The sequence below is a fragment of the Annulohypoxylon maeteangense genome, assembly GCF_022496945.1.
Source record: "Annulohypoxylon maeteangense strain CBS 123835 unplaced genomic scaffold GGS22scaffold_6, whole genome shotgun sequence".
NCBI lineage: Eukaryota > Fungi > Ascomycota > Sordariomycetes > Xylariales > Hypoxylaceae > Annulohypoxylon > Annulohypoxylon maeteangense.
The window spans coordinates 1,886,099-1,911,828 of record NW_025953253.1 but is presented as its reverse complement, the minus strand read 5'-3'; the positions used below and the strand labels follow the sequence as shown (position 1 = coordinate 1,911,828).

General features: G+C 46.6%; 10 protein-coding genes across 10 annotated transcripts; 5 read left to right on the top strand and 5 right to left on the bottom strand.

Moving 5' to 3' along the window:
* Positions 1 to 150: 150 nt before the first annotated feature.
* On the top strand, positions 151 to 1,852 carry GGS22DRAFT_160820 (uncharacterized protein). Its single transcript, XM_047960992.1, has 4 exons — positions 151 to 615; positions 669 to 829; positions 894 to 963; positions 1,150 to 1,852. Exons 2-4 carry the CDS (start codon positions 740 to 742, stop codon positions 1,467 to 1,469), a joined length of 480 nt encoding a protein of 159 aa, XP_047820274.1. The 5' UTR covers positions 151 to 615; positions 669 to 739; the 3' UTR covers positions 1,470 to 1,852.
* GGS22DRAFT_160819 (cell wall protein PhiA) lies at positions 1,853 to 3,015 on the bottom strand. The gene is made up of 2 exons (XM_047960991.1): positions 2,378 to 3,015; positions 1,853 to 2,317 (listed from the first exon to the last, which is right to left on the bottom strand). The coding sequence occupies exons 1-2, from the start codon at positions 2,682 to 2,684 to the stop codon at positions 2,058 to 2,060; spliced, it is 567 nt and encodes a 188-aa protein (XP_047820273.1). The 5' UTR covers positions 2,685 to 3,015; the 3' UTR covers positions 1,853 to 2,057.
* Positions 3,016 to 4,841: 1,826 nt separating this feature from the next.
* GGS22DRAFT_179314 (putative sugar transporter) lies at positions 4,842 to 6,533 on the bottom strand (the record flags this gene model as incomplete). Its single annotated transcript, XM_047963670.1, has 4 exons — positions 4,842 to 4,978; positions 5,039 to 5,528; positions 5,585 to 6,339; positions 6,404 to 6,533. The coding sequence occupies 4 exons, from the start codon at positions 6,531 to 6,533 to the stop codon at positions 4,842 to 4,844; spliced, it is 1,512 nt and encodes a 503-aa protein (XP_047820272.1).
* A 549-nt stretch (positions 6,534 to 7,082) lies between these two features.
* Positions 7,083 to 8,508, top strand: GGS22DRAFT_179313 (uncharacterized protein; the record flags this gene model as incomplete). Its single annotated transcript, XM_047963669.1, has 5 exons — positions 7,083 to 7,389; positions 7,575 to 8,089; positions 8,238 to 8,267; positions 8,319 to 8,411; positions 8,470 to 8,508. The coding sequence occupies 5 exons, from the start codon at positions 7,083 to 7,085 to the stop codon at positions 8,506 to 8,508; spliced, it is 984 nt and encodes a 327-aa protein (XP_047820271.1).
* A 116-nt stretch (positions 8,509 to 8,624) lies between these two features.
* On the bottom strand, positions 8,625 to 10,211 carry GGS22DRAFT_128642 (uncharacterized protein). Its single transcript, XM_047958406.1, has 4 exons — positions 9,902 to 10,211; positions 9,422 to 9,748; positions 9,286 to 9,337; positions 8,625 to 9,227 (listed from the first exon to the last, which is right to left on the bottom strand). Exons 1-4 carry the CDS (start codon positions 10,056 to 10,058, stop codon positions 8,966 to 8,968), a joined length of 798 nt encoding a protein of 265 aa, XP_047820270.1. The 5' UTR covers positions 10,059 to 10,211; the 3' UTR covers positions 8,625 to 8,965.
* Positions 10,212 to 12,008: 1,797 nt separating this feature from the next.
* Positions 12,009 to 13,097, top strand: GGS22DRAFT_179311 (NAD(P)-binding protein; the record flags this gene model as incomplete). The annotated part of the gene is made up of 4 exons (XM_047963668.1): positions 12,009 to 12,180; positions 12,224 to 12,635; positions 12,712 to 12,805; positions 12,852 to 13,097. The coding sequence occupies 4 exons, from the start codon at positions 12,009 to 12,011 to the stop codon at positions 13,095 to 13,097; spliced, it is 924 nt and encodes a 307-aa protein (XP_047820269.1).
* Positions 13,098 to 15,576: 2,479 nt separating this feature from the next.
* GGS22DRAFT_199708 (uncharacterized protein) lies at positions 15,577 to 17,281 on the top strand (the record flags this gene model as incomplete). The annotated part of the gene is made up of 7 exons (XM_047966329.1): positions 15,577 to 15,687; positions 15,747 to 15,842; positions 15,898 to 15,934; positions 15,989 to 16,056; positions 16,126 to 16,523; positions 16,575 to 16,706; positions 16,769 to 17,281. The coding sequence occupies 7 exons, from the start codon at positions 15,577 to 15,579 to the stop codon at positions 17,157 to 17,159; spliced, it is 1,233 nt and encodes a 410-aa protein (XP_047820268.1). The 3' UTR covers positions 17,160 to 17,281.
* A 372-nt stretch (positions 17,282 to 17,653) lies between these two features.
* On the top strand, positions 17,654 to 20,144 carry GGS22DRAFT_128572 (alpha/beta-hydrolase). The gene is made up of 5 exons (XM_047958404.1): positions 17,654 to 18,718; positions 18,817 to 18,865; positions 18,926 to 19,463; positions 19,529 to 19,745; positions 19,810 to 20,144. Exons 1-5 carry the CDS (start codon positions 17,921 to 17,923, stop codon positions 20,026 to 20,028), a joined length of 1,821 nt encoding a protein of 606 aa, XP_047820267.1. The 5' UTR covers positions 17,654 to 17,920; the 3' UTR covers positions 20,029 to 20,144.
* GGS22DRAFT_128576 (MFS general substrate transporter) lies at positions 20,128 to 22,885 on the bottom strand. The gene is made up of 6 exons (XM_047958405.1): positions 22,138 to 22,885; positions 21,182 to 22,044; positions 21,007 to 21,075; positions 20,464 to 20,936; positions 20,308 to 20,402; positions 20,128 to 20,252 (listed from the first exon to the last, which is right to left on the bottom strand). Exons 1-6 carry the CDS (start codon positions 22,386 to 22,388, stop codon positions 20,228 to 20,230), a joined length of 1,776 nt encoding a protein of 591 aa, XP_047820266.1. The 5' UTR covers positions 22,389 to 22,885; the 3' UTR covers positions 20,128 to 20,227.
* A 221-nt stretch (positions 22,886 to 23,106) lies between these two features.
* On the bottom strand, positions 23,107 to 25,427 carry GGS22DRAFT_160798 (general substrate transporter). Its single transcript, XM_047960990.1, has 7 exons — positions 25,026 to 25,427; positions 24,783 to 24,962; positions 24,468 to 24,729; positions 24,171 to 24,396; positions 23,710 to 24,076; positions 23,426 to 23,656; positions 23,107 to 23,361 (listed from the first exon to the last, which is right to left on the bottom strand). The coding sequence occupies exons 1-7, from the start codon at positions 25,231 to 25,233 to the stop codon at positions 23,237 to 23,239; spliced, it is 1,599 nt and encodes a 532-aa protein (XP_047820265.1). The 5' UTR covers positions 25,234 to 25,427; the 3' UTR covers positions 23,107 to 23,236.
* Positions 25,428 to 25,730: the final 303 nt, after the last annotated feature.

Below are 25,730 nucleotides of genomic sequence, written 5' to 3'. Positions count from 1 at the left end.
CATTTTTACTACCTATTCGTGGATATCTCGAGAATTTCCAATACAATGCTAGCTGATTATTTATGGGGATTGTTGTTTACTGGGGTAATTGATGGGGGGTGTCGGTGTCGTTTATTGTTGTCCCCAGTAACAAGCCACCGACGTGTTGTTGTTCCCCAATTGAGCATTCGCATTCACCATCACATCGCCGTCGTCAACCCCATGGCAACATAAAAAAGCATTTTTTTTTTTTGATCACATCCACTATCTGCACGTTTTTTACTAGGTATGTACCTACCTACTAGGTACTTACTTACCTGCCTAGTACCTTCAGGGCTATCCACCTAGCACTTTCTGCCTAGATACTACAGTAGTTGGGTAGGCACATATGGAGGTAATCACATCACAACTACACTACATGTGCTAAGAACATCTCACGCAATAGCGCTTTCCATCAACTTCTCAATTATTAAATTTCTTGCCCTCCCCCTCACTATCGCACTTTTACTTATCCTACCTCAGAGTCACCTGGCCAGAAGTAGGTGTCGTAGGTGTACAATATCGCATAACAACAATCCTGATTTCATCATCACGATTCTTCCTTTTTGCAACTAGGTATCATCAGTCTTCGCACACGTAAGTACTATTCATGCACGTACTCTTATAACATCTCTAATTTACAACATTAGTGTCCACGTTCCGCATATAATATCTTCATAATCTTATCGCCTTATCTTTTCCACTCATCGCTACCGCCACGATGGGCTCTTCGGACAAGAAGGTGGAGATCACCGACAAGGAGTCCAGAGTGCTGGCTCTGGCCTGGAGCTGTTTCAAGACTCATCCAGATGTACGATATCCCCAGATTCTTTATGCAATATCCCCAACACGTTCTGACTTCGATTTATGTCCAGCTTGATATTGAAAAGCTAGCCAAGCTTGCTGGCTATACCAATCCCAAGAGCGTCAGCAATATTATCAGTGGTAAGTCACAATGTCCCAGAACCCTTCATCATATCACGCTATGTAGACGCATCAACGATTTGGTACCTACTAGGGACCTATCAATTCCCATACGACCCACTCATAAACTATTCATCTAATTCTATACGACTTCATGCCTCCCTCCCCTAGATCGAATAAAATTTTCATCTAACGTATTGATGACAGCCGTCAAGAAGAAGGCCGCTTTGATGGAGTCTGAGGGGAACAGCGGTGGCGAAGGCCCTTCCACTCCTGTCAAGCGTACCCCGAAGGGCAAGGCCAAGGTCACCCGTACCCCTGCCTCACATAAGCGCAAGACTAAGGGCGATGATGAGGATGATAGCAGCGACCCCGCTACGCCTACTAGCAAACGTGCTCGTGGCAAGAAGACCGCGCTTTCTAAGGCGTTTGTCGAGCGTGATGAGGGCTCGGAGGGTGGTAAGAAAGTTGTGAAGATGGATTCTCAGGATGACGAGCCGGGAGTCCCCGAGGATGTCGTCGAATAGAGGTCATCCATACTTTTCGATGAAACCAAAAAAGAAGGGCGGAAAGGTTGTAAAGAAAGATACCTAGGCTAGTAGATGTCATTTGCATGGGACTTCTACCTCGTCATGCTTTAACGTACGCCAATTTAGTCCCCTTGATGATTTGACAATACAGTCCTCTCGACGCTAAAAGGGGTTCTCAATAAATCATATTAGGTTATCTTTTCCCAATCGCCTGCTCATAATTTCGCTTGGGTGGCGTATATCTTGCGATACTGACCTTTTAATACCGACAAGGTCAAATTCCCTTCCATTTGCTAACTACCAACCTGGGAGATATCCATCCATATAGATCTAGATTATAAGTATCGCCACATCAGGGTTCAGCAACATGAGATTTGGAAATGGCATTGAAAGATGAAGACTTTCTGATATTATTGTGAGTATCGCAGCTGCAGAACTAGAAGATTAAGGTACAGTATGTAGGTATCCACGAGCTGATCGCGACGCCAGCAACATTTTGGCGGCTAGGATGGCCCAGCATACAGCACCCAGGATTAAGTCGTAATTACAAAAGCCTCGAAGGTGGAGGTTCCATCATCCAACTCTTTACTCAGTGTAGACGCAGCCGTTAGGGTTGGGAGCATTGACGGCACGAGCGGAAATTCCGAGGCAACCCTGGTTTCCGGCGGGTTGTTCGACGCCGGCCGAAACCCACACGCTCCAAGCGCCGTCGATGCTGTTAGGGCAGGCGAGGAAGCTAGCGCCATCCAGAGTCAGGTTATTGTTCTCGTCGAGAGCGAAGCCAGTCCTCTCCGCGTTTGTGGGAGCGGGCTGTGCACCGGTCGTGTAGCCGAGCTTGCCTTGGCCTATCAGGAGAAATGTCAGAAACAGTTACAGTAATTCTGAAAGTGGATGAGAAGACTTACCCATTCCGGAACGATCGGCATATAGCTGCTGGGGTGTCGCGGAGGCGGCGTATAGGTAGAGACCGCCGTCTTTGAGGTAGAAGGTGGCAGTTTCGGCATCGCCAGCATCGCAAGACGCGCCCTGGCTCGGCAGGTTCAGGAAGATGCTGCTCTTGGCGGCCTTGAAACCAGCAAAGTGCACCTCGCTGGCGGACCGGAGAGCCATCAGCGAAAACTTGGCATCAGACGCAAGCGGTCCTTCCGCCTGGGGCAAGGCATTGGTTGCTCCGAGGAGGAGCGAGGCGGCGGCGAAGGTCTTGAAGAACATGTTGGATAGCTGATTGTGCTGACGGTGATTTAAGAGTAGATCTTGGTTGAGAGTTGCGTGCGAGTTGATCGTGATTGAAGAAGCTGGATGCGGAACAGAAACGATTTGGACTCGTGAGAGACGAGGTTGAATTATATATTACCTGCCAGCCAGGAGACTGAACTCACATGATGCTGTTAGGGTCAGGCCGTCGTCGGTGGCAATTTTACATAATCGGGCTCGATGTAAGCAGTTTGCTAGGTCAATACGAGGCGGAGAACACGAGAAGGATATTTGGCTCTTGGCGAAACCCGGCTGTAGGGCAGTTCACGATATACCCTATTGGTCCTTTCCGTCAGATACCTGTAGATGTGGAGCCGATACGCTGGAGATGATCGACATCACAGCCGGCGCATGAACCCACAGTTCACATTTAATCTCTCTACGTCTCACTATCCAGGCTTGCTATTCGCCGCCCATCACCATATTTAGTGTATTTACCTGTCTCCCAATCGATGTTCAAATGTGGAGGCGAGAGATGGATAACCAGACAACGCTATTTTCCGACCACTTGTCAGAACTTTTATTCGACTTCTCTTGAAACACGTCTATACCTAAGACTCCATAATTCCATTAAGAGAGGTCAATAATCACCATATATTCGGTAAAGTACGGAATATTCCAGAATTCCGCCTGTGACAGCCAGCTGAAATAGCCTACTATGTATACATTCGTATTATCTTCCCAGAGTCACTTGGCGGATGTTAATTTTATCGCATTCAAGCGCACTACTCTTCTTTCAGCCATATGAATCAGTTGTAAAACGCCTGCTACCTACTCAGCCCTGGAGATGTTATTCTTGGCCCTCTGGGTTTGAAAATAGCGTAGAGTAGATAGGTAGGTAAGTTTAGGATATGCGTGCGGTTTATTGAATTTTACAACCATGTACTTCGTAGGTATCGAGATGTTCACAGCTTTACCTACTAGGTATCTAGTATGTCAAGAAAAGGAGAGCGTTTATATTACATGATAATATCCACGTACCTACCTATGTAGGTACATAGTTAGTTTGAACCCATTACGATGCAAACCCGTATCAAGGGGGTTGGTCTTTCTCATGTTAGCGGTGAAGAGATTTCAAACTGAACCTCGTAAGGACATTTATTATTTTGAAATATCATACCGTTGGCCGTAACTTAGGTACGAATGGGATGGGTCTTTGAGTTTAATAATATGTCGTTCGTAACTAGGTATTCACTACCGTACCTAGGTAGGTAACTTCGACACTGCCTACTTGCCTACCATTTATTGCTGACTGGAAGAAATTATACCTTAGGTATATTGTGATGATCCATATGTGTATCAGTATCTAGATAGTTATAATACTTGTTGACCATGTTTAGGGACATACCGCCACAAGTAGGTAGGTATTATAGGTAGGTAAGTAATATGTTTTAGTGCCTGGATCAACATATCTATACCTAGGTATGGGCGGGTTAGTAGGAAAAGGAGAAAAGGGGTACACAGATTGGAGCTAACTAAAAAAGTCAACCATGTGTAATCTGGCCTAACCCCCTAGTCCCCGTGTTACACCGCCGGCATTCATTATTTGCTCTAATACGTATAAATCACCTATATAGGCGATAAAGGGGATATGTAACCGTGCAACCCATCACTATGTAATTCACGTAGTTACATGAAAATACCCAGTAATTATGTATCATAGTTGGATTCAATCCATTCATTATAATTCCATTACATACATACCTACCTAGGTAGGTAACTACTATTCTCAAGCAGAATTTATGTTTGGAATAGTTGAAGAAGTCAAGACTAGGTACCTAACCTTAAGGGTATTCGCAGAGCCGGCGATGCTAATTTCTAGACGTGGACAATATATTTACGCAACGGGAGAAAGAGCTCAAGGGCGTATCTAGTACTAAGGCAGCGGAAGCTCCTTCGATGCATCAATTCGCTGCTACCGATGACTCAGTCGTACCACCAGGCCCCGTCGGGGGTGTTGATAGGTTACATGAAGCGACTAGACGAGATCTAGTGAATGAGCCATGAGAATTGTGACTCGATTAGGGAGAACGAAGAGGCCTAGTAAATTCCGCCTCTTGCAACGTTTCTAGGTATCATCCTGGGCGATTCAGACACCTAACTCACCGAGGTAGCTTATTCATCTCGCATTGTCTCTTCAATGTAAATTACCGTGTCTTTTCTGTCAGCTTCCAGTCCATTATTCCTTGCCAGGGCGCTCTCGATGCCGAATAGAGCAGACATTTCTTCGAGCGTCTTGCCCTTGGTTTCTACTGTAGCTATCTGTCAGTGTTTTTGCTATGAATGGGACAGACTGAGCAGTCTAGGCTTACCCATCGCATATCTCACAAATATAAATGCTGCTACACAGATGCAAGAATAAATGATATAAAGACCCCATCCTATAGCCGCTGCGATAGGAGGGCTTGCTTGAGCAACCACGTAGCAGCTGAGCCACAGGCTCGCAGTCGATAGAGCATTACCCTTCGCCCTATACATGGCCGGAAAGATTTCGGTGGCATAGGTCCAACTTCCAACGCCCCAGCTTGTGTTAAAGAAGACGTAGAATAAATATGGAAAAGCAACGATAGCATAATTCCCGTTGTCGCTAGGACTTCGCTCGGCGTGCCACTGCAAGACGGTAATTCCTATCATAGCGCAGCACATTCCAACAAGTCCTATTTGAAGCCACGTCTTACGCCCAAGACGGTCAAAGACAAATATAGGAACCCAAGAAAAGACAAAGAGGACAATTCCAACCCCCCCTGTAGCAAGATTCGCCGATTTCGGGTCAGTAATCCCCCCTCGTTCGAATAGTGACGGCTTATGAAGGTTTAGTATTATAGGACTAAAAGCTGTAAAGAGGAATTGGGACCAACGGTATAGTATAGAATGGAATTAGTTCCCGTAATTTGCTGGAAGGATTGGACGCCCATTGCGAGTAGGGTAACCCGTAGTACGGGCGTTTGGAACATTTCACCCCATGTCGCTGTAGTCACAGCTTTCTCAAACGCAACCTCTTTGGCAATTTCGCCCATTTGGATATCAGCTTCCTCGTCACCGTGAAGCCTAGCGAGCACTTCGCGAGCACACTGGTGTCTATCCTGTTGGACTAACCAGCGTGGGCTAGGAGGTATCCAGAACCAACACCCAACTGCCAAGACGATAGCTGGCGCGATTTGGATGGCAAGGGGGATGCGCCACCAGTCTGGTGTCTCCAGAAAGTTGAACCCATAGTTTAACCAGAAAGCCATAAGTTCACCGAAGCATAGAATCATTTGCTCTATCCCGATAATGCGACCTCTCAGTTTTGCGGGAGCGATCTCCGAGACGTATAGCGGAACACCACCAGCACAGCAGCCGACTCCGTATCCCAGGATGACTCTGCCTATAGTAATGGAAATGACATTGTAGGAAGCCGATTGCAGAACGGCGCCAACAGTAAATACTACACAAGCGATTGACAAAGTCCGCTCACGACCGTAGCGATCAGCGAGAAACCCGATAGACATGGCACCGAACAAGCACCCAATATCGTAAAGAGAGACTACTGCCCCAGTCACCCAACTATTGGACGGGCGGAATTGATTTATCCACCTAGCGTCTGCTACGATGACTCCCATTACACCCTGGTCTGTACCATGTCGTCATTAGCTTTCCTATGATTTGGTTGTATGTCCGCATGCAATTAGACTTACCGTATCCAAAAAGCAACGCGCCGATAGAAACGAATCCGGTGAGGAGGTACACATAACGAAGGTTTGCTGCGCGCATCCTGGTCTCAGGAGATGTCCGGCGAATTTGTTTCGTTTGCTTCAGGGTGAGCATTTTTCTATTGAGTTGCGAAGGACTTTTGGAGATGGTTGATTGTTTGACTGTTTTGATCATCACCTAGGTATCCTTAAGTAGGTAGGGAGATAGCTTTATAATGGGTATAACGAGAGGACGGTAAGAGTACTCTCATTAGATAGCATGCCGATCGAACGAAGCCTTTTTAAGATATCATGACGGGGTGACTGAGACCCCCGATCCCGCGAAGATAAACCCTAGTCTACCTAGAAAAACGGGTTACCTATTATTGGAGTAGGTAGTTTCGCTACATTAAAGTACCGAAACTCAAGTTGTGATCGTATAGTCCAAATCGAGAACCAATTATAAGCCTTCGGTATTACCGATAATGGAGAACTAGAATCGAGATGACTGGCTGAAATATTCCGACTTGCTGAGGGGAAGATGCTCTGTGGAGGCTCTGGATGAATCTCGTATATAAAACTCCTCCCCTTGTCAACGACAATAAATATAACGTCGTAACCCCTCAAATACTTAATTTCGATCGTGTTGGATATCCCATCGAACCTAATATCCATATTATAAACCATGCCGCATTCTACAGCATCATCTTCTTCAACTCCTCTTTACGTCAACGACGGGCTGCTCAGCCCGGATCAAGTCGGCTACCTCCAGGCATCATTTCCACACGAACCCCTAGAGGAACTTCGTCAGCGTTTGGAGCGGGATGGCTATCTTTTCTTGAAAGGTCTCATCCCGCGTGACGATGTTCTGAAAGCCAGAGAGGATTATTTCACCTATCTAGCTCCTAGTGGCGTCCTTGCCCCAGGAACACTCCCAGTCGACGGTATATTCGACGATAAGAATGACAGGCTAGATTATCCTGGCATGGTGAGTGTATTCGCTGGCATTCTCTTCCCGAAATTGGTGTCTTATTACTAACGACTATACATCAGTGCGTGCAAAGTCCACTCGCAGATTCTACCCATTCATGTACAAACTTCGTAGTAGTGCTATTCATGGGATCTTCTCGGGCTTAATTCCATGATATGCCTTATAGAACGCTAACGCATAGTAGAGGTGCAGGCTCCACAGACGCCAATGGACGGCCTCGTGGGGGTCTCTTCGTAGACCTTGCACTGAAAGCCCATGCGGAACCTTGGTATAAAGATGGGTTCTGTAAGCACCCGGCGCTTCATTCGTTTATTGCAAAGATTACAGGATGGGGCGACGAGAATACTCTCGGCCTCACGAGGTCTCTACTGAGGAACAATACGCCACACAACAAGGCGATCGGTGTTCATTATGACCAGATATTCCTTCGGCATGGAGAAGACACCAGCATGACTGCTTGGGTCCCCATGGGCGATATTGCCCTGGATGGCGGTGGCCTGATATATCTGGAAAACGGACATACGCTCGGCCAAGAGATAGAGAGTGGCTTCTATGAGAAGGCTAGACAAACCGGGCTGACAGATGAGGAGGCAAAGAACGCGTTCAACAAGAACATGATGGGTGGCGGACTGATTGCGGATGGAGCAAAGGAGTTTGCTACAGCACACGCACGAAGGTGGCTCGTCACGGACTATCAAGCCGTAAGTAATATTGGGCGTTCTTTCTCCCGTTTCTCTGTCAATCCCCCACGAGAGAGATAAATTTCCAATGTAGTTGGTTGAGGGGTTGTCACTCTCTCTTTCTTTAAAACTCCTAACAACAGAAGACGCCACTGACTTCCATTGGAAGGGGGATGTTGTATTGCACACGCCTTATATGGTAAGTTCGGGTAGCCGTATCCGGGAGAATATTAGCTAATTGGAATGGAAGATCCATGCATCAACAATTAATAAGGATCCGAAGAATGTTATCCGTCTCGGTACGGATTTGAGATTTGTAGACTCGTCGAGATCGTACGATAAGGTTAGGATCAAAATACTTCCAAGCTATAACCTTGAAGTTGTGCTAACGAATGCGTCAGCGATGGACAAATGTCTATGCCTTCGGAGATGGAGTCTAATGACTACTAGGTATATATTTCTTGAGAGGCGATGATGGTTTGTTGATTTACTGTGTACCTAAAATGATGATAGTGATAAAGTACTATTATCCGGACTACCCCACCATAACCCCCACCTCTACCCCAGTTCTAGTATCCATCCCTAGGTACCTAGGGTATTCGGGATACCAAAATCACGTGACATAGCTCCCCCGCATTTGGTTTTGTATGTACCTGGGTACCTAGTAGAGAGGTGCACATTTGTTCCGCCTTCCAACATCTGTACCTACAACACAAAGGGTAGGTATTTAAATGAATCATATAAAGATATCAAAGTCTATACAATAGGTACTATCAACGGTGGAAAAACGAAAGACAATCGAAAAAAAAAATAATTTGTAAGGAATTTGAAGCATCATTCTTCGTCCGCAACCTAGCCTGGTCTACTCTAACCTAGTTGAAATAACTCCAAGTCTTTCTAGAACTTGCATACGTCGATGTTGACAGGTGACGACGCTTTGCCCCAGTTCCAACTTGGGTTGAGCACAGTGACGTGTCGTAAGTTGTCAACGGCCTTGAATTGATAATCAGCATTGCGGAAATCGTCGCCAGAGGTAGGAGGGCAAGTATTCTTGAAAGTCGTGGTGTGCCAGTCGGTGTGTGCAGAATGATGCCACTTGCCAAAGTACACCTTAGGGTGGTCCCGGTTCTTCTGGCCCCAGTTCCCAAAGTCGTTATTGCTAAGTTACGAAACAGTTAGAACAGTAAGCATGGCCATCTCCATACGGGAATACTCACTTGTCGAATGTGTCATTGATCTTATCCCAATCCACCCACGGGTGATGCCCGTCTACCACAACGCGTTAGCAAATCCCAGGGCAAAGAGAAGGGAGTAAGAAACGGTCGATTCTTGGGTAGATAGGTAGTCACATACCTTGCTCCATGGCCATGTTGGCCCGAGTATACCTGCCGCCACCCTGGTCGTTGAAGGCAATTACGACACCCTCCCAATCACTCTTGTGGCCAGTATCTTTCTTGAAATACACGTAATAGATAATCTTCCACTGGTTGCCACACTTTACGACATTGTAGTATGTCGGAATGTTGCTGAACGGTTCACCAGCAATATTACCATAGAACGTGTTTGCGCCCTGCCACGACGGCTGTGGAGGACAGCCGTTGGATAGCTTGTTAATGTTGCAGTTGTCGTTGGCAACACCGTTGGTTTGATGGCCTTGACCGTCTTCGGCAGCCGAGGGCACTTGGAAAATTGAACGTTAGTATGTGGTTTTTCTTATGAAAGATTTATGAAAGACTAATGAACTTGAGTTATCTCCTCAGTACGACAGCTCTTATAGAAACTCTCAACACCTCAGATAAGTAGAAGAGGGCTATTGGGATTTATAAAACATACTGCAGGTTCCAGATGCCATAAACCATGCAGGGGCAGCTGCCTGAGCAGCGGCGATGCCATTATTCTGCGAGAAAGCGCTGTCTGGAATGGCATTATTCGCGAGAACACTCTTAGCTGTGAGTAGCAGCGCTGAGCTGATAAGAGTCTTGGTTTTCATGATTAAAGGGGCGGTGTCGACTATCTGATTCGTAGATGAAGTTGTGTGTTGCTTTAGAGGCTTAGAGGACTGTCGATAGAATTTATTATCTCGTCTTGCTAGAGCTTGGCAAGCCTTTATATACACAGAATTCTTCCATGCTTTAATATCAACCCTGATACTTTCTACCTAAGGTACCTACCTATGTAGGTAGGTAGGTAAATATCGTACGTAATTGTCATCTTCCAAGACTAGCTGATCTTGAGATTCCATTATTGGATGCTCAACGTTCCATCGACCCAATTACCACTGAACCGGCAATATTGACAATAAACATCACATTTAAGTGCTTACTTTATACTTCTTTACGGTATAAAAGCTAGTTTCATAGAACGGGTCAGCCAATTGACTGACATGCTTCCGATCAGCTGTAAGCTTACGATATAATCCAGTACCAACCTACCTACCGACCCAAGTATGCGATTGTGTATAAAATGAGCATCATCATTTTACACCGTCTGTCCACAGAGCAGCTGAATGACCAATTTGAGCCTAGGTATATTATAACTACGGATCTGCGTAGCTAACAGAACAAAAATATCTTCATATGACGCCAGCTTCCGAGCATACGTAGTATTTGGTCTAAGTCTTTCCTGAGTGATTGGGGGATATTATAAGAATTCTCCACTAGCTAGGTAGGTAAACAGACTAAATGTATGGCTCCGTTTAGAAGACAATAGAAATATGTGTCACCCGATTGCCATACCTAACCTTAGATGATTGTTAATAAACATGAGCTCCCCTGAGGTGCTGCTGTTTCAACCTCGAGCCAGCGGCATAGCCACACCCAGGATAATCCTCCTTTGGGCATATCCGTTACATATTAATATAGTGACTCTTGTCGTTTAGTAATTGATTTTATCATCAATTCTCAGAGTCGACGAGCCAGTTCAGAGATGACGCCATCGATGTCGTTCACTTCTATTTCCACTTCCTATTGGTAACACGAGAAGGATATCTTCTAGGTCTTACCATTCCTAAGATGCTATCCAACATTGAGGCCAAAATTATACACAGGAAGTGCACTCACCGCCCGCTCGCCGTAGACGAGTTGACTAACGAAAGTGCAGTGCACCTGCGGCCTACAAGATGAAGATCGAATCGCAGCACAACGAGAGCTGAAAACGTCAGAATATCGGTGGGTCTGAATTATTCCCCAGGACATAAAGTAGATCCTCACGCGAACCCATGGAATGCAATCGCATTGACCAGTTGGTAATCCTGCATGAATTTGTGGGCAGAAATCGTAGTAGAATGTATGCGCATCGTCTCGAATGTTGAAAGCAAGATTGGGTAGGATGTTTTAACATAGGCCAAGTGCCTAGTCAATAGTGCGGACACCATCAGCCTCACGCTGGACTCCTTTGGAAAGCTCATTCCTGATATCTTCAAGGGCTGCTAGGTTAGAGAACATGTGGTACACCGCCCAAAATATCCCTAGAAAGAAGAGTACTCGAGAGGACGCCACGGGTACCTCCTCCTTCTAGTCTTGCTGTGTCTTTTAAAGAGATCCGGAAGTCATGGTTAATCTTGACGCGGACGGTGATGTGAACCTGCTTCGAAAGAATCTTCCTAAATATCCACTAGATATTCTCATGCTTGGTAACTCTTCCTAGCGAGTAAGCGATGGAGGACGTTGAACGCGAAAATGATGACCCTCAAACGACGTAGAATAGCTGATCATCAAGATAGATACCTAGTAGGTAGACCTCGCTACCATGTTGAGTTTTGGCCCCCATGTTCGGGTTTATGCTGGGTGGCTGATAGACATTAAGAGCATTGGGGGTGCATTGCCTATCTTGTGCTACTGCACACACAGCCACAGCGAGTAGACTGGTGTTGGTGGCGCTGAAATCCTATTTTCAAGTTGGAAGAGGTCGCATAGATAGTGTAGGTAGACAGAGAATCATGATGATGAGCCAGAAAGATACCATAATCGTGACTGGCGCAAATGGCCATCTCGGTAGCGCCATTGTTCGGTACATCGTCTCGTCGCTAGAGCTACAAGCCTATCATTCTATCTTGATAGTCCGAGACAAATCAGTGGCAAACACCAAACTCACGTCCGCCTTGAAAATGGCGGGTGAAAAGGCCTCTTACGAGGTCGTTTCTTTGGATCTAGCAAGTCTCCAACGTCCACCGAGTGGCCACGACCACCAATGGGCGCGTTTCTGCTGGAGCTATCCCCCAGATCCATGGGCTGGTACTCAATGCCGCATTTATTGAGTTCGAGACCCAGACATGGGCTGAGGAGGGGTTTGACATGGCTTTTGTGGCAAGCTATCTGGGCCGCTGGCTGCTCATGGTGATGCTGTTGCGGAGCGTGAACCTTGAAACCGGGCGGATAACAATAGATGGGAGTGATGCGCATAACCCGGACGACTGGCTGATCGGTATCATTGGCACATATAAACACCCAAACGACAAATGGAGATCGTTCATCGCCTTCGGGGCTTGGAGTACTAGGGCAGACGATCCGAGCACACGCAATGATCTGCGTCGCTGCGGGGCAGCTAAATTTTGCCTGGTCACGACGATGTCTGTGATTCCCTCTCTTGCCCGCCATCCTATTAGCTAGTTTAATTCTATGTTGACGAGCTGGCTGGGAAAACAGAAGTGAGTTGCAACGACGTCTAAATTTAGACCCCTTACTTCATCATATTAGCACAGTTAGAGATGACCCCGGCACGATAGCTAGCCCCGAGGGTGTTGCCCGGCAACATAGTACAAGGCATCGTTATGCCGATCATGGAGTATGTGATGATGTGGCTGTGTCTGGAATCTAACGGGAAGATGCGCACGACTACACGGTCTGCCGGCGATATCATACGCGCTGTAATGGACGTCTCGGTAGCCAAGGCGGCCTACTTCGATGGCCCGGCGCTGGCAGAAACGACGTCAGAAGCCAAGGATGCAAAGAAGCGGGAGATGATCTGGCGCGATAGTGTGCGCTATACGCAGCTAAAAGAGAGTGAGACGGTGCTTAAGGATTGGAAATAACTAGTAAGACGTAGCTTCTTGGTTCTTTGAAAGAATATATAAGTTAATATTTAAACAAGCCATTAAGGAAGTTAGGTATGATTTTGGTTGGAGTGGTTGAGATGTTGCATTTCTTGGTAATTTACAGTGTTACTTAGTGCTGTATTTAATTAGGTAGGCTACCACTACCCACGTACCTACCTCCAGCGCTATTTGATTACATAACACTTAGCCCCTCATCTACGTAGATACCTGCCTAATACTAGGTACATACGGGAGGTCCAAGCGCTTTGACGGACATCTCATCTAAGTCTGGGAATTTGTTAATATTGATTTTACTTTGTTTCGTAACCTCCCCTGCTTCAGCTTCGCCCTTCACTGACATATTGCTTAGTGCAGGCTTCCCCCGCCTCCGCCTTACGCACCGTCCTCAGCCCGACGCTCCTCACATCGTACCTATGTCGCAAGAGCGCTATGAATATATATTAGGTACGTTGAGCACTTCATGATATATTGACTGGGACACATGGTGGCGCCTGCGCCGAAGGCAGTGACATCGAAGTTAGACCACATTTGCTGGAACTCGTCGATACCGGGTCCGGACACGTCCTCGTCGAAGCGCAGCTACCGGTACGGGATCATAAGCGGCGGCCCCGACGCAGTACCTTACCCCCAATAATCGTGTTGCGCGTGGTAAAGCGCACCGAGGACGCGTACTCTTTCTTGCAGATCGTCTTGTTCCGGACCCCGTCGAAATACTGGTTGTGTTGGCCGTCGTGAAGGCGCGCCGGGTCGAGGTGGCCGGGTTCATCGAATGCCGCGTCGGTCTCATTTCTCACGGCAATAAGCAGCTTCAGTGTGTCGAGAAAGTACGCAAGAAGTCAATATGATTGCCCTACGGGTGTTAGTATTGGTGCCCCAATCTACGTAAAACATACATTCGGTATACCTAGCAAGGCGCATATGACATAGGAAAATGCTGCTAGCTTATTGCGAAGAATAACATACAAACCGTAAAGAATATCATTGCGATCTGGTTTTCATCGATTCCTAGCGCTTTGCACTCGGTCTCGGAGGCATTTGTGAATCATTTATTACTAGTTCTCTTGCTGCGTTACAGTTGGAGATAGGCTTTCATCGCGTGTCGGAGCTTGACTTTTGCGACGCTCGTCTTCCTGGCCAAGAGACGTGGCTACTGATACATAACCCGGTAGCCGAGATCATGAAAACGATGAAGGTCTCAGGCAGGATTCTTATGACGCGTGTTACTGCTGACCGCACCTCAACCTAGGGTTATCTAGTTTTATCAGTGGCTAGCACGAGCGTCTGAGGAATATATCACCAGTGCGACACGACCTCTGCAAGACTCCGTCTGCGACATCCCCCGATGGCCTCTACGATCTCGAGAACCCAGTCTCGCTGGAGCCCGGTTTCATCGCAGCCAGTGCACCGAAGACTAGAGTAGCTATTATCTTCCTCCTTGAAAGGCTAATATATGACTCCCGGAGCTTTTGATGGTCAGATGATAAGTACAGGTTGGTAAATTAAGCAATAAGCTAAGTCGCAAGTTTCTTTACAAAGGGCTCAATCTCAATACTAAGCGGTGGGAGTCTTTAATTCCTTTATACTCTGTAAGAAAGATTATACTAGATGTAATGAGGGTATTTCTACGTAAGTTCTTATAAGTTATTACTAGGTGCCTTGTTATGTATGATAGGATTTCTCCTACTATAAGTATTCGGTTATGGACCTTTTCATCCATGAACTTCCCAGAACAAAATCTTTTTTCAAATCTCTCCTCCTATTAAAACAACGAGTGACTTCATAGTCGATACCTATTAATACCTAGTATCCAGCTAGGTATCGATACTCATTAGCTTATTATTGTCTTGGATGCGATTCGCCAGTGGTGTAATATAAGTAGTACCTATCTAGGTAGTTAGATCCGATTCAACAGGGTTAATACCTTAGTAGTAGACAGAACCTAGTTAGTCTAACATGTGAATTTGTTGTCCAACATTAGATCTACCTACCTAGGTATGTAAAATGACATTACACAGATCCTTGAAACCCTAGAACGATCGCTAGTGAATGCCTAGTAACCCAGCAGAGTGGGCTTTCTAGCCATACTACACTTATGGTTCAAGCATATGACGTGTAGAATGAGAACATCCCTGGCCGCGATATATCTTATTGGCTTTTGAATATTGGGTGAGGGTCAACGTGCATGATGGACACTTGCATCGCGGAATCCAAAAAGGGGGGTAAATCCCGGAGAAAGAGCCTCACAAATTCTCATCCTAATTTATCATGAGGTAAAATTCGTGTTAATCTCGATTTCGACTGTTTGTCATCAGAGCAGGCCAAGATTCAGAAGTGCCGACCATCTCCAGAATTGATGTTTAACGATCACCACGAGAACTAGTTCAAATGATATGTGGAACTAAGTTAAAAAAACGCATCTGTACTCTAAATACTCGATAGAGTTGTTGAGAATAGTATGACTGAGGAGACGTTGGTGAGCCGAATCGGCATTTACAACAACCTCAATGATCCGGTGCCGTCATGGAATCACCCTGGGGTCATCATGGCGGTTTCCGCGTCCATGACAGTGAGTAGAGTAAAATACCTACTGAAGAGAAATCAACACCCCTAACTCTGATACGCCAGTGTCTCTCGTCGATTTGTGTGGTTTATCGTCTCTACATACGGCTCTTCGTTGTTCGGGCTAAGGGCTGGGATGATTTCTTCGTCTTGCTCTATCTTGTAAGAGACCAGTTCAAAAGATACTATGGCTAGATAACTGACAACGATGAGAAAGATAACTGGGTTGGTTAGTGGTATAGGAGTATGTCTTGGTGAGTAGAATATATTCGAAACTGGATGTTTCTTAAGGTGCTGACTTTTCCGAGCTCCTCACTTCGGGTTGGGTCAGCACATCCTCTTACTAAAATCAAGCGATATAAAATCGTATCTCACGGTATGAAGGTAGCGGCTAGGTCACGGAAGAGTTAACTCGGAACGTAGTACTTACCTAACACTACCCTAGATATTTTATGCAACGAACGCTTCCTATAACATGTCGACAACCTTCATCAAGATATCCCTCCTGTTTCAATATCTGCGCGTCTTCCAAAGCGGGCACATGCGGATCATGTGCATCGTCATGATGGCGATTATTGGTTTATGGGGTGCAGGGTATTCGTTGATGGCCTGGGTTCCCTGTATTCCCGTAAGCGGGTATTGGAACCTAGAAATGGAGGCAAGGTGCTATGGGTTTGGTTCCAGGAATGCCAACGAATTTTATAAGAGCTATCTTTCCCACACTGTGGTTAATACCGTGCTGGATATGATAGTGTTTACAATACCGATTCCACTATATTTCCAACGAGACACGATCCGACGGACAAAGCTAGGGCTGGCTGGGGTGGTTTCCACGGGGGCAGTGTTCGTGATTTTATTCCGTATTACAAGAATTCCTATGCTAATGTCCGACAGCGTAAATGGCCTTTCTATATGGCGGCTTGCAACGATAGTTGAGCACAGGGCTACAACAAGCCCGACTTTCGATCCGACGTGGTACGGACCTATTAGTATTATGCTCGGAACATTAGAAGCGATGACAGCAAGGTCAGAGTCATCCCCATATCCTTATACGCATGACAGCCATTAACTTCTAGGTCTATGTAAAGTATTTGCGCATCTTTCCCTATTTTCTGGCCTTCGCTAAAGGTTCGACTTGATGAAATATTTGTCACCAGAGAAGTGACCATCACATTGAATCGTCGATCGAACCGATTTTCAGTCGACGCCGGCGATACGATCGAGCTTCAGCGCACGGCAAGCGAAGACCGCGACAATAAGTGGAAGAGATGTCCCAGCATAGCAGGTAGCGAGTCGAGCCAGAGTAGGCTGGCCGAATTAGCCCCTGTGGAAAAGAGAGCGCAACATTACCAGGATGATTTCATTCTGGATCAGATAGATCCTCTGCGGAAAAAAAGCGCCTTTGCTGTAGAGTCAGAGATTATATCAGAAGGTCTTAGCAGGCAAAAATCAAGACGGCCATCACGAAATAAGAGATGATAAATGATGATTACCTAGTAATTGATGGGTTATGCTGCTAATATAGGAAAAGCATGTTTTATATTCTCTAAGATGAGCCCTTTAAGAACCGATTACCTACCGATTACAGAGACGAATGAATTTTGCTAGAGTGGTAGATGGGGAGAATGTGGTATGAAATGTTAATAACCATCTTTAAAAGATTGTACACTTGTGTATGACTTCATTTTGAACAACGGTATGGACGGTGTGTTCTATGGGAATCAAAAGAGGGATAGCTGCATGCATATTGGTTATCTTCATATCACGATTACCTACATAATTGCGTACCCAGGTATCGGGCAGCCGGGGACAGCCGATAACTCTACCTAGTATGTACCTAGTAGAATCCAGATGTCCTTGGACGGCTCGGGTACCCCGGCATCCCGGTTCACGGGTACGTGCCTTTCTCCATCTGATAAGAGAGGTACCTAGTACCGTATCTTGGTACTAGGTAGTTGTTACACTGCACATGTGCTTAAGGTAAAGTTGAGATACACAACGTTAACCACGACATTAGTCTTGTGACATACACAGTACATGAGGTAGCAGTACTTACTAGGTACCAGGAAGAAGAACTTATCCGACAAATTGGATCATTTATCTAGTACTTGGTAGTAGCACCCCCCTGTTATCAACTTGGCATTTGGCGTTTGGCGTTTTGCATTCTCATCATTTTCTCTACCAACCTACCTATCTCCCCACCTCATCATGCCTTCAGGCTTTCATTACGGCCCACTGGAATGATGCACACTCGTGTAGTCCATACTAAGGGTCATATCCCATCTTCATCTACTGAAGCATGGAGGATATCGCGATGGAAATTGGTAGCAATCATAGTCATTGGGCTCTTCTCACTACTATCTCTACTTTACCAGTGGAAAGGAGCAAGCCTGATAATTAATCGACTCACAAGTCCTGAGGCGGCGGTGACCTATTCCGAAGACTGGAAATGGAATGATATTGAGCCCAGCAGGACGCTTCGTTGGCATCGTTGCTACGATGACACTTACGACTGCGCAAGATTGGATGTCCCGATGGACTGGCTCGACCCGTCTGATGACCCGTCGGGAAGAGTCGTGCTAGCAATCACACGACTTAGAGCCACCGAGTCGGGGAGCTATCGAGGAAGCATAATCTTCAATCCAGGGGGTCCTGGTGGGTCGGGCGTTTACGCTCTCAGAGATCGCGGCGCACTTCTGCAGACTATTGCTGGCAAAGACCATGATATTATATCCTTTGATCCCCGGGGCATCGGCGCATCGATCCCGCGAGTCGACTGTTGGGGTTCCGAGGAAAAGAGCCGTCTCTGGGCATTGCAGGACGTTGGTGTAGTAAATGCCCACCCCGGAGTGATTTTCGACGCCTTCGCACGAGCAACCGCTTTCTCACAGGCTTGTGAAAGGAATACGAATAACTCACCATTGCTTTCGCATATTAGCACCGTTTCACACGCCCGCGACTTGTTTGAGATCATGCATCAAGCTGGGCAAGATAAGCTCAAATATTGGGGGTTCAGCTATGGGACAATTCTAGGCGGTGTAAGACCCTTTCATACTTTGAGCCATTGACGTAGGCCAGAGCGAAATCTTAGACTATGGTCTTCGCCGTAAGAAGCTGCTAACGTCGCGCAATACAGGTCTTCGCAGCTATGTATCCTGATAAAGTCGAAAGGCTTGTCAGTGATGGTAAGTAAGAAGCATGAAAATACCCTCGAGATTGAGTGACACTGAAATGAACATTCGTAGGAAACGTGGACTACCAAGAATGGCATTGGAATTCTTACATAAATTTTCTACACGATACTGACAAGGTCATGGAGGCCTTTTATGACTTTTGTCACAAAGCCGGCCCCTCTAGCTGTGATTTCTATGCATCATCCCCAGCGGCCATAGAAGAACGGCTCGCTAACTTACTTTTGCGAATCCGAGAACATCCCATCATAGTACCGGCATCCGGAACGGGACCGGACATGCCCCAGTTGATTACATGGTCTAATCTCAAGCGGTTGATCTCTGCCGCACTATACCGACCGATTTTTATGTTCAAGGATTTCGCTAAGGTTCTTAAGTCCTTAGAGGACGGAGACGGTGAGCCTTTTTACCGAATGGTAGGGTCCAAAGACTCCGTACCTGTCTGTTCAGTCGAAACTATCCCACCTAATGTGCCAAGGCTGGAAGAGGGAAATGCGGATGCTTTCCCTGCGATTCTTTGTGCCGATTCACCTCCCATGGAAGATACGGTAGAAGAATTCGCCGAGTTCGTTGAAGAACTCACACATATCAGGTAGGTCCCCTTTAGCATACCTAGGCTTATGCGTGTAAGGTCGGGTGAGCTTATCATGTACCTAGCTCTGCAGCCGGCGATGTCAATGCTCTCTTCAGGATGGCCTGCGTAGGCAGGACCGTCAGACCTAAATGGAGATATGCCGGCCCGTTCGAAGGCAACACAAGCCATCCAATTCTCTACGTGGCTAATATGGCCGATAACGTATCGCCGCTCGTCAGCGCCAGAAACAACTCCCGAGGGTTTCCAGGGTCGGTGGTCTTAGTGCAGAATTCCTACGGGGTAAGAGATCGCGTTGCTTCAAGTCACATACACATGAAGACTAACACATAAACTCCACTCTCAGCACACTAGCCTTTCAGCAGCTTCAGTTTGCACAGCCGGATACATTCGCGCCTACTTCCAGAACGGCACGCTCCCAAAGCCAGGAACAACATGTGAGCCAGATTACACGCCTTTTGATGACGTATATCCAAAAGTTGGAGACGAATTGGCAATGGCATCTTACGAATTGATGAACTCAAATTGGGGGTTTGAACCAGGGCTAGGATTGCGGTTCTCGTGAAGCATGGTGTTGTGGTATTGGTTCTATCCTAAGTCGTGTTCATCACTAATGTCTTTAATCGCATTGACATATCCCCAGGTATTATGCATTGGTTGGGAAATTAATAAACGATTTACGTTATGAGTACCTAATGTTGGTTAGTGTTTACCTATAGTATAGATGATAGGTACATTAGATATTATTGCTTTTTACCCATCCATTACTCTACGAGGTTATTCTTATCACTGGTGACTAGTTAGCGAACATCTTGGATGGAATGAAAAGGAGATAGGTACTCACGGTAACTCGAAGTTTGGCATGAAGAGTGATCCGATGAGTGCAATTGCTGAAGACCCCACGGCCGCATAGGTCATATATTTCATAACCTGAGTGAACTATTTTGAAATAAGCAAGAGCCGGCAATTTATCCTGGAGCCTACGTAGGTAGTTACTCACCGCTAAGTTGACTGCTATCCGTTCTGGCGTATCCCATCCAGGCACTACACCTGTGATCGAGTTTGCTAACGCCGACACGGCCTCCGCGGTTGCCCCTCCTCCCAAATAGCGCAACAATTCCGATCTTATCGTACCAGTATAAATTCCGCCAGAGATGCAAGCTCCCACACTGCCTCCAACGAAGGAGAAGCAGACGACTAAAGCAGTCATCTGTGGCATTTCTACGTGGGATACAACAGCTTGGGCGGGAATAAGTAGAGTGGAACCGACCATGCCACTACCAATACCCTGGATCAGCTGGACGACGAAGATCTCTGCGATGCTATTGTCGGAGCCCCGCAGACGCAGCATCACACCGTAGCCGACCAAACGGACAATCGAACCCAATACGCATACCCATTTGTAACGCCGAGTCCGAGCCATTAATAGACCTATGACAATTCCTATAAGGCATTGCGTGACTCCGTTGGTATCTTTCGTTTATTAGTACTTGAGTCGAATCTAGGCTTAGAGCGTCAGAGTTTTAATATCAGCTAGACTTACAGGTGAAAAAGGTGGCGTCACGAGCGCCTAAACCTCGAGCGACTGTGACCCAAGCATAGATATACGTATCTAAAACCCCAATGATTTAGCGCATTTTAGGTCGGAAATTCAAAAGCGAATGCAAGTCTCATCTAATAGATAACAGTAGGCAAGGAGCGACATCGAGATATCTTACGTGTTGCGGAGAAGCCGAGGCTGTCTAAAGCTATAAGGAAGCAACAGAGGACAACCGTGCGATTCGCGAAATAATGAGGAGGTACCACGGGGTGTTTCGCAAGATAGTATTCATAAAAAGGGAGCACGATGAGCAATGCCGCACCAAGCACAATTAAGATGATAATCCATGGTGTTTTCCAGGCCGATGGAGCAGTGGCAGCGAGTGTCATTGGTATGAGCACGAGAGCCAGGCCACCGCTAAATAAGACTACGCCGCCAAGGTCGATTTGCGAGCAGAACTCGTACGAGGAAATCGTCGCTCTGGGTGCGAGTCCCTCCTTTTTTGCCTTTGATTGATAAAATAGTAATGTAGTGACTATGAAACTCGCGCAGAAAGGCATGATTATGGCAAGGAGGCCGATACCCCAACGCCATCCGATGCCATTGGGCGCCGTTACGCTATCGACGATAAACGCTGCTGTCCAAGGCGTTATCAGAAACGGCCAGAATGAGAGGGCAATGCCGAAAGCTCGATAGCGGGCCGTAGTCAAGTCAGCGATGACGATGTCATTCATCAAATTAGTTGCAGATTGGCCTATAGAATAAAAGATAGAGCCGGCGGCGTAGGCATTGAACGATTTAGCCGAAGCCATGATGATGCATGCCAATATGTAGAATAAGATGGCGATGAAATAGGTGCCACCGCGACCGATAACATTGGACAACTTAGCCACAGGAGGTTTTGCGACGGCGAAGATGATGGTCCCGGCGGTGCTCAAGGTAGCAAGCTTGGACAACTCCTGAAATTCAGATGTAGCATAGTTACGGTAGATATAGACGGTGCTGTTATCTATTTCGTACACGATCATGATCAGACACAAGCTAGGTAGATGGTATATTAGCGATCCACATCCCAGATGCCTAGCACCTAGCTTCACAAAAGGAGTAGCGAGGACAGTTCTTAGCCAATCTTACCCGGCGATGACCAGCCACCGACCTTTCTTGCCCCAGATGACCTGTACGGCCTCAATGGTCGTCGCGCCTGTCTCGACGGCGACATTGGATGTTGTTTGCTTCTCGGAGTCGGTCTGGGTTGGCTCTGCATTAACATCTTCGCCTAACTCCGGATTGCCCCGGGTTGAGGTGACGACCGGTTGACATGTCGGGGGTTCGTCAAAGGGACCGGCGCCGATTGCTGCTTTACAGAGATTAAAGACGCGTAGCATAGCTTATCGAGATACATCTCATGGATAGTGTAGATTGCAAGTAAGGATGATAGGTAATAATAAACCTCATCTACTAGGTACCTAGTAGTTTATATAACTATCTCTCGAATAGCTACATGTAGTTGGGTGTTGTAACGTTCCAGGAGTGTTCAAGCTGGGTTGTATCCTTCTAGATACGAGAGGGATTAGCGTGAACTTTCTACATCAATGCACCAACGCTCCTCCCATCAGGTTCCAAGGCTCCCGTCGAAGCTTATCTTTGCGAAACGTCGGACAGCACGGACGGCACCTAGACATCGGTGATCCATGGCATTTGTTGTTATCCTGTATCCTGGATTGGAAGATGTCAGATACTACCTACCTAGGTACACCCGTGACTCTTGTAAGTACTTCGTGCTAGGTACCTTCTTTTTAATAGGTACCTTCCGGTCCGTGCTTTTGGTACATTGTCAATTTTAGTTACTCACGTGACCTCCCTAAGACAAGAAGATATTTCATAAGAGTTTTCTGTTTGCAAGAAGTTGATTATCTAGATCAAGATACTTTCTAATATTGAAATATTGAATGCTTCACTCTGAATCTCTGATAGAAGATTTGGGGGAACAACCTTGGAATGTGGGGGCAGTTGGGGTATGATCCGGGGGAAGATAAGCCAGTATCGGGGTAGGAAAAATCTTCTTAAAGAGATTTTTATTTATTCTGTTATACGTTGTGAAGTACCAGAGTTTCAATAATTAAGTACAGTACTTAGGTACCTACATACCTACCAATCCCCCCTTTTCATCCATATGTCTTCGACACCTACAATACTCTCTACCTACTCATCACCATCTTTAGTCATCATTTTTTTAAACGTGGTCTTTCTTGATTTCTGGATTTGCTATGCGGTTGCCCTGGTCCCTTTCATCATGGTGCACGACTACCTTCTCGACGGCGTGTACAGCTTCATCAGCAAGTGCTTTATCCTCAAAGACTGTGAAGTCACGCAAGTTAGTTCAAATATTTCTTTCTTAGATATACACCCGGTGTCAACTTACGGAAAGCCAATTCTTCCAGAGTTCTGCCAAATGTCTCCGGGAACATAAAGTAGACGAACGCAATCTCAAACGACAGGAAGCAGCAATATGAGATGAGGTACCTCCAGCTCACATTCGCCAGACCGATCGGGTTTACGAACGTAGTGAAGAAACCGGCTAAGCGACCGAAGAGCTGGAAGAAAGCGATACCTCTAGAGCGCTCAGCGTATGGCCACAGTTCAACCAAATAAGCTGCATTCCGAGTTAGCCAAAGTAAGCCAGCTGTTCAGAGCAGTTTAACTCACTATATGTCAAAGCATTGTACCCGATGTTATAGCATGGGGAATAAGCAAAAATCCAAAATATCGTCGCCACGTTCGCCGCGTCATTAGGATGCCCCGACTGTCTCCCGGCAATCGCTCTCTCCATGCTGATTGTCCAGGCGATGTACACGCACAAAAGCGAGATGGTACAGGCAAGGTACATGTGACGACGCTTGAAGCGTGTGACCAAGAACGCCACGCATGTGCCGCAGACCAATTGCCAGCATGAACTAGCTACGTTAATCTGCTGCTTGAAAATCGAGTCGTTCTTCCCTATCATGGCGAGGAGATCGCCAAGATAGTATGAGATCAGCGTATTTCCCGACCACTGTGTGAAAAGGCCGAGCATCTGATCCGATATTCATTAGCGTAAACGCCCGTTGAACACGGCTCGGAGTTGGTAGACGCAAAAGACGGGAGAGAAAAAGAAAAATGTTACCCACGCAACTGATCAGCATTCGGCGACGCATACCCGCCGTAGCCACCAGGTCTGCCCATGATTTCTTAGAATGTTCTAATTCAATACTGATTGTCGTCTGAATCTGGGCAAACTCTGCCTTTGCGAACTCGGATTCATGGTCACCTTCGGCGTGGTATTTAACGATAATCTCATATGCCTCTTCGACTCGGTCTTTCTGGACCAGCCATCGCGGCGATTCCGGTAGAAAACTTTCCAAATTTATTAGAAAACGCCATGTAGTACAGGCGGCGTACAGGTAGTATGCAGGTTCTAGACTTACAGGACAAACACGATTTGTACCAATGACGGACACATCTGAAGCCACGATGGGATCTTCCAGGCCATGTTCGTCGTTATGTTATTGGTTCCAAAGCAAATACCCGCAGCCGTAATCTGGCCAACGAAGTAGGCTACGTTGAAAAGCGAAGTGAGGACTGGTCGCTCCTTGGGATACGCCAGCTCGCCGATCAGGGATGAGGCAGAAACGATACAAGTGGGAATGCCGAATCCTAGGATTAGACGAGCCACAATATACATCCCAGCTAATTTCTAGTGAGCAATGGAAATACCAATTCTGCAATGTTCAAGTCCTTACCATTCACAGAAAACCCTTGGATTAAAGCCCCAACTACCATAATGGCAGAGCCTCCCAAGATTGACAAGCGACGACCATATTTGTCATTGATGACGCCAATGAAGGGGAGCGAAAGTATTGCACCAAGAGAATAGGCGGCTGCGATGATGCCCTTAAGAGAGCCTTGGGGATTTCCGAAATCTTTGTGTTGCCACCCGCCATCAGCTCAACGATCTTCTGCTCCTTAGCCAAAGGAAGACTCACACGAAACCCACGACGGCACAATCTGCAGAGCATTGATCATCTGGGAATCGAATCCAGACGTCAACTCGATTCCCATGCATGTCGGGAAGAGGAGGAAGTAGAGGTACCGCAGGTTCGGCTTTCGGTACCATTTCACACTGTCTTCATTTGCGAGGCGAGTGATGATAGGATCAGCGGCGCCAGACCCAGTAGCACCTACGCCACCCATTGTCACTAGTTGTTTGATATGCTGTTGGTAAAGGGGGGCGAGGGATGGTTCTAGAGAAAACTCAAGTGAGATGTTTGGGACTTGATCTTCATACCAATTTAATACCACTCGCTTTGCTATATAAGACTCGGGATAAATTCAGCTTCTTCGGCGGATCACATACGTAAACATCTATGTAAGATATTTAATACTACTCTACTAGTTGTCTAGCACGTTTTACTCCACATTCTTGTAGATAGGGATCCAAACTTCGGGGTAAATCGACAGGGACCCATCTAAACAATCTCCTAACTATCCCTAGAAACCTGGGGTCTCCCCATGGGTCATAGACTAAAAGAAGAGAGCATCCCGTATGATCTCCTCTTAAGTCTAGCCCAGTCTGCTGACGCCAAGGCCTCCGTCGCCAACATAAACCCGATTCCTTCTTGTCGTTTGCACCAATTGCGAACGTTTTACTACGAACCCCAGCTCAACCTAGCTCGCCAAGGCGGAATCAA

Bases quoted from the DNA above. Each gene is read 5' to 3' on its own strand.
- GGS22DRAFT_160820 (XM_047960992.1), top strand. From the start codon at position 740: ATGGGCTCTTCGGACAAGAAGGTGGAGATCACCGACAAGGAGTCCAGA. The intron at 830-893 runs GTACGATATCCC...ATTTATGTCCAG, and splicing joins GTTTCAAGACTCATCCAGAT to CTTGATATTGAAAAGCTAGC. The intron at 964-1,149 runs GTAAGTCACAAT...TATTGATGACAG, and splicing joins CGTCAGCAATATTATCAGTG to CCGTCAAGAAGAAGGCCGCT.
- GGS22DRAFT_160819 (XM_047960991.1), bottom strand. From the start codon at position 2,684: ATGTTCTTCAAGACCTTCGCCGCCGCCTCGCTCCTCCTCGGAGCAACC. The intron at 2,318-2,377 runs GTAAGTCTTCTC...TTCTCCTGATAG, and splicing joins TGCCGATCGTTCCGGAATGG to GCCAAGGCAAGCTCGGCTAC.
- GGS22DRAFT_128642 (XM_047958406.1), bottom strand. From the start codon at position 10,058: ATGAAAACCAAGACTCTTATCAGCTCAGCGCTGCTACTCACAGCTAAG. The intron at 9,749-9,901 runs GTATGTTTTATA...CAATTTTCCAAG, and splicing joins TATGGCATCTGGAACCTGCA to TGCCCTCGGCTGCCGAAGAC. The intron at 9,338-9,421 runs GTATGTGACTAC...GCGTTGTGGTAG, and splicing joins CAACATGGCCATGGAGCAAG to ACGGGCATCACCCGTGGGTG.
- GGS22DRAFT_128572 (XM_047958404.1), top strand. From the start codon at position 17,921: ATGATGCACACTCGTGTAGTCCATACTAAGGGTCATATCCCATCTTCA. The intron at 18,719-18,816 runs GTAAGACCCTTT...CGCGCAATACAG, and splicing joins ATGGGACAATTCTAGGCGGT to GTCTTCGCAGCTATGTATCC. The intron at 19,746-19,809 runs GTAAGAGATCGC...CTCCACTCTCAG, and splicing joins TAGTGCAGAATTCCTACGGG to CACACTAGCCTTTCAGCAGC.
- GGS22DRAFT_128576 (XM_047958405.1), bottom strand. From the start codon at position 22,388: ATGCTACGCGTCTTTAATCTCTGTAAAGCAGCAATCGGCGCCGGTCCC. The intron at 22,045-22,137 runs GTAAGATTGGCT...CCATCTACCTAG, and splicing joins CGGTGGCTGGTCATCGCCGG to CTTGTGTCTGATCATGATCG. The intron at 20,937-21,006 runs GTAAGTCTAGCT...AATAAACGAAAG, and splicing joins TGACGCCACCTTTTTCACCT to ATACCAACGGAGTCACGCAA.
- GGS22DRAFT_160798 (XM_047960990.1), bottom strand. From the start codon at position 25,233: ATGGGTGGCGTAGGTGCTACTGGGTCTGGCGCCGCTGATCCTATCATC. The intron at 24,730-24,782 runs GTAAGGACTTGA...ACTAGAAATTAG, and splicing joins CCAAGGGTTTTCTGTGAATG to CTGGGATGTATATTGTGGCT. The intron at 23,657-23,709 runs GTGAGTTAAACT...CTCGGAATGCAG, and splicing joins GTACAATGCTTTGACATATA to CTTATTTGGTTGAACTGTGG.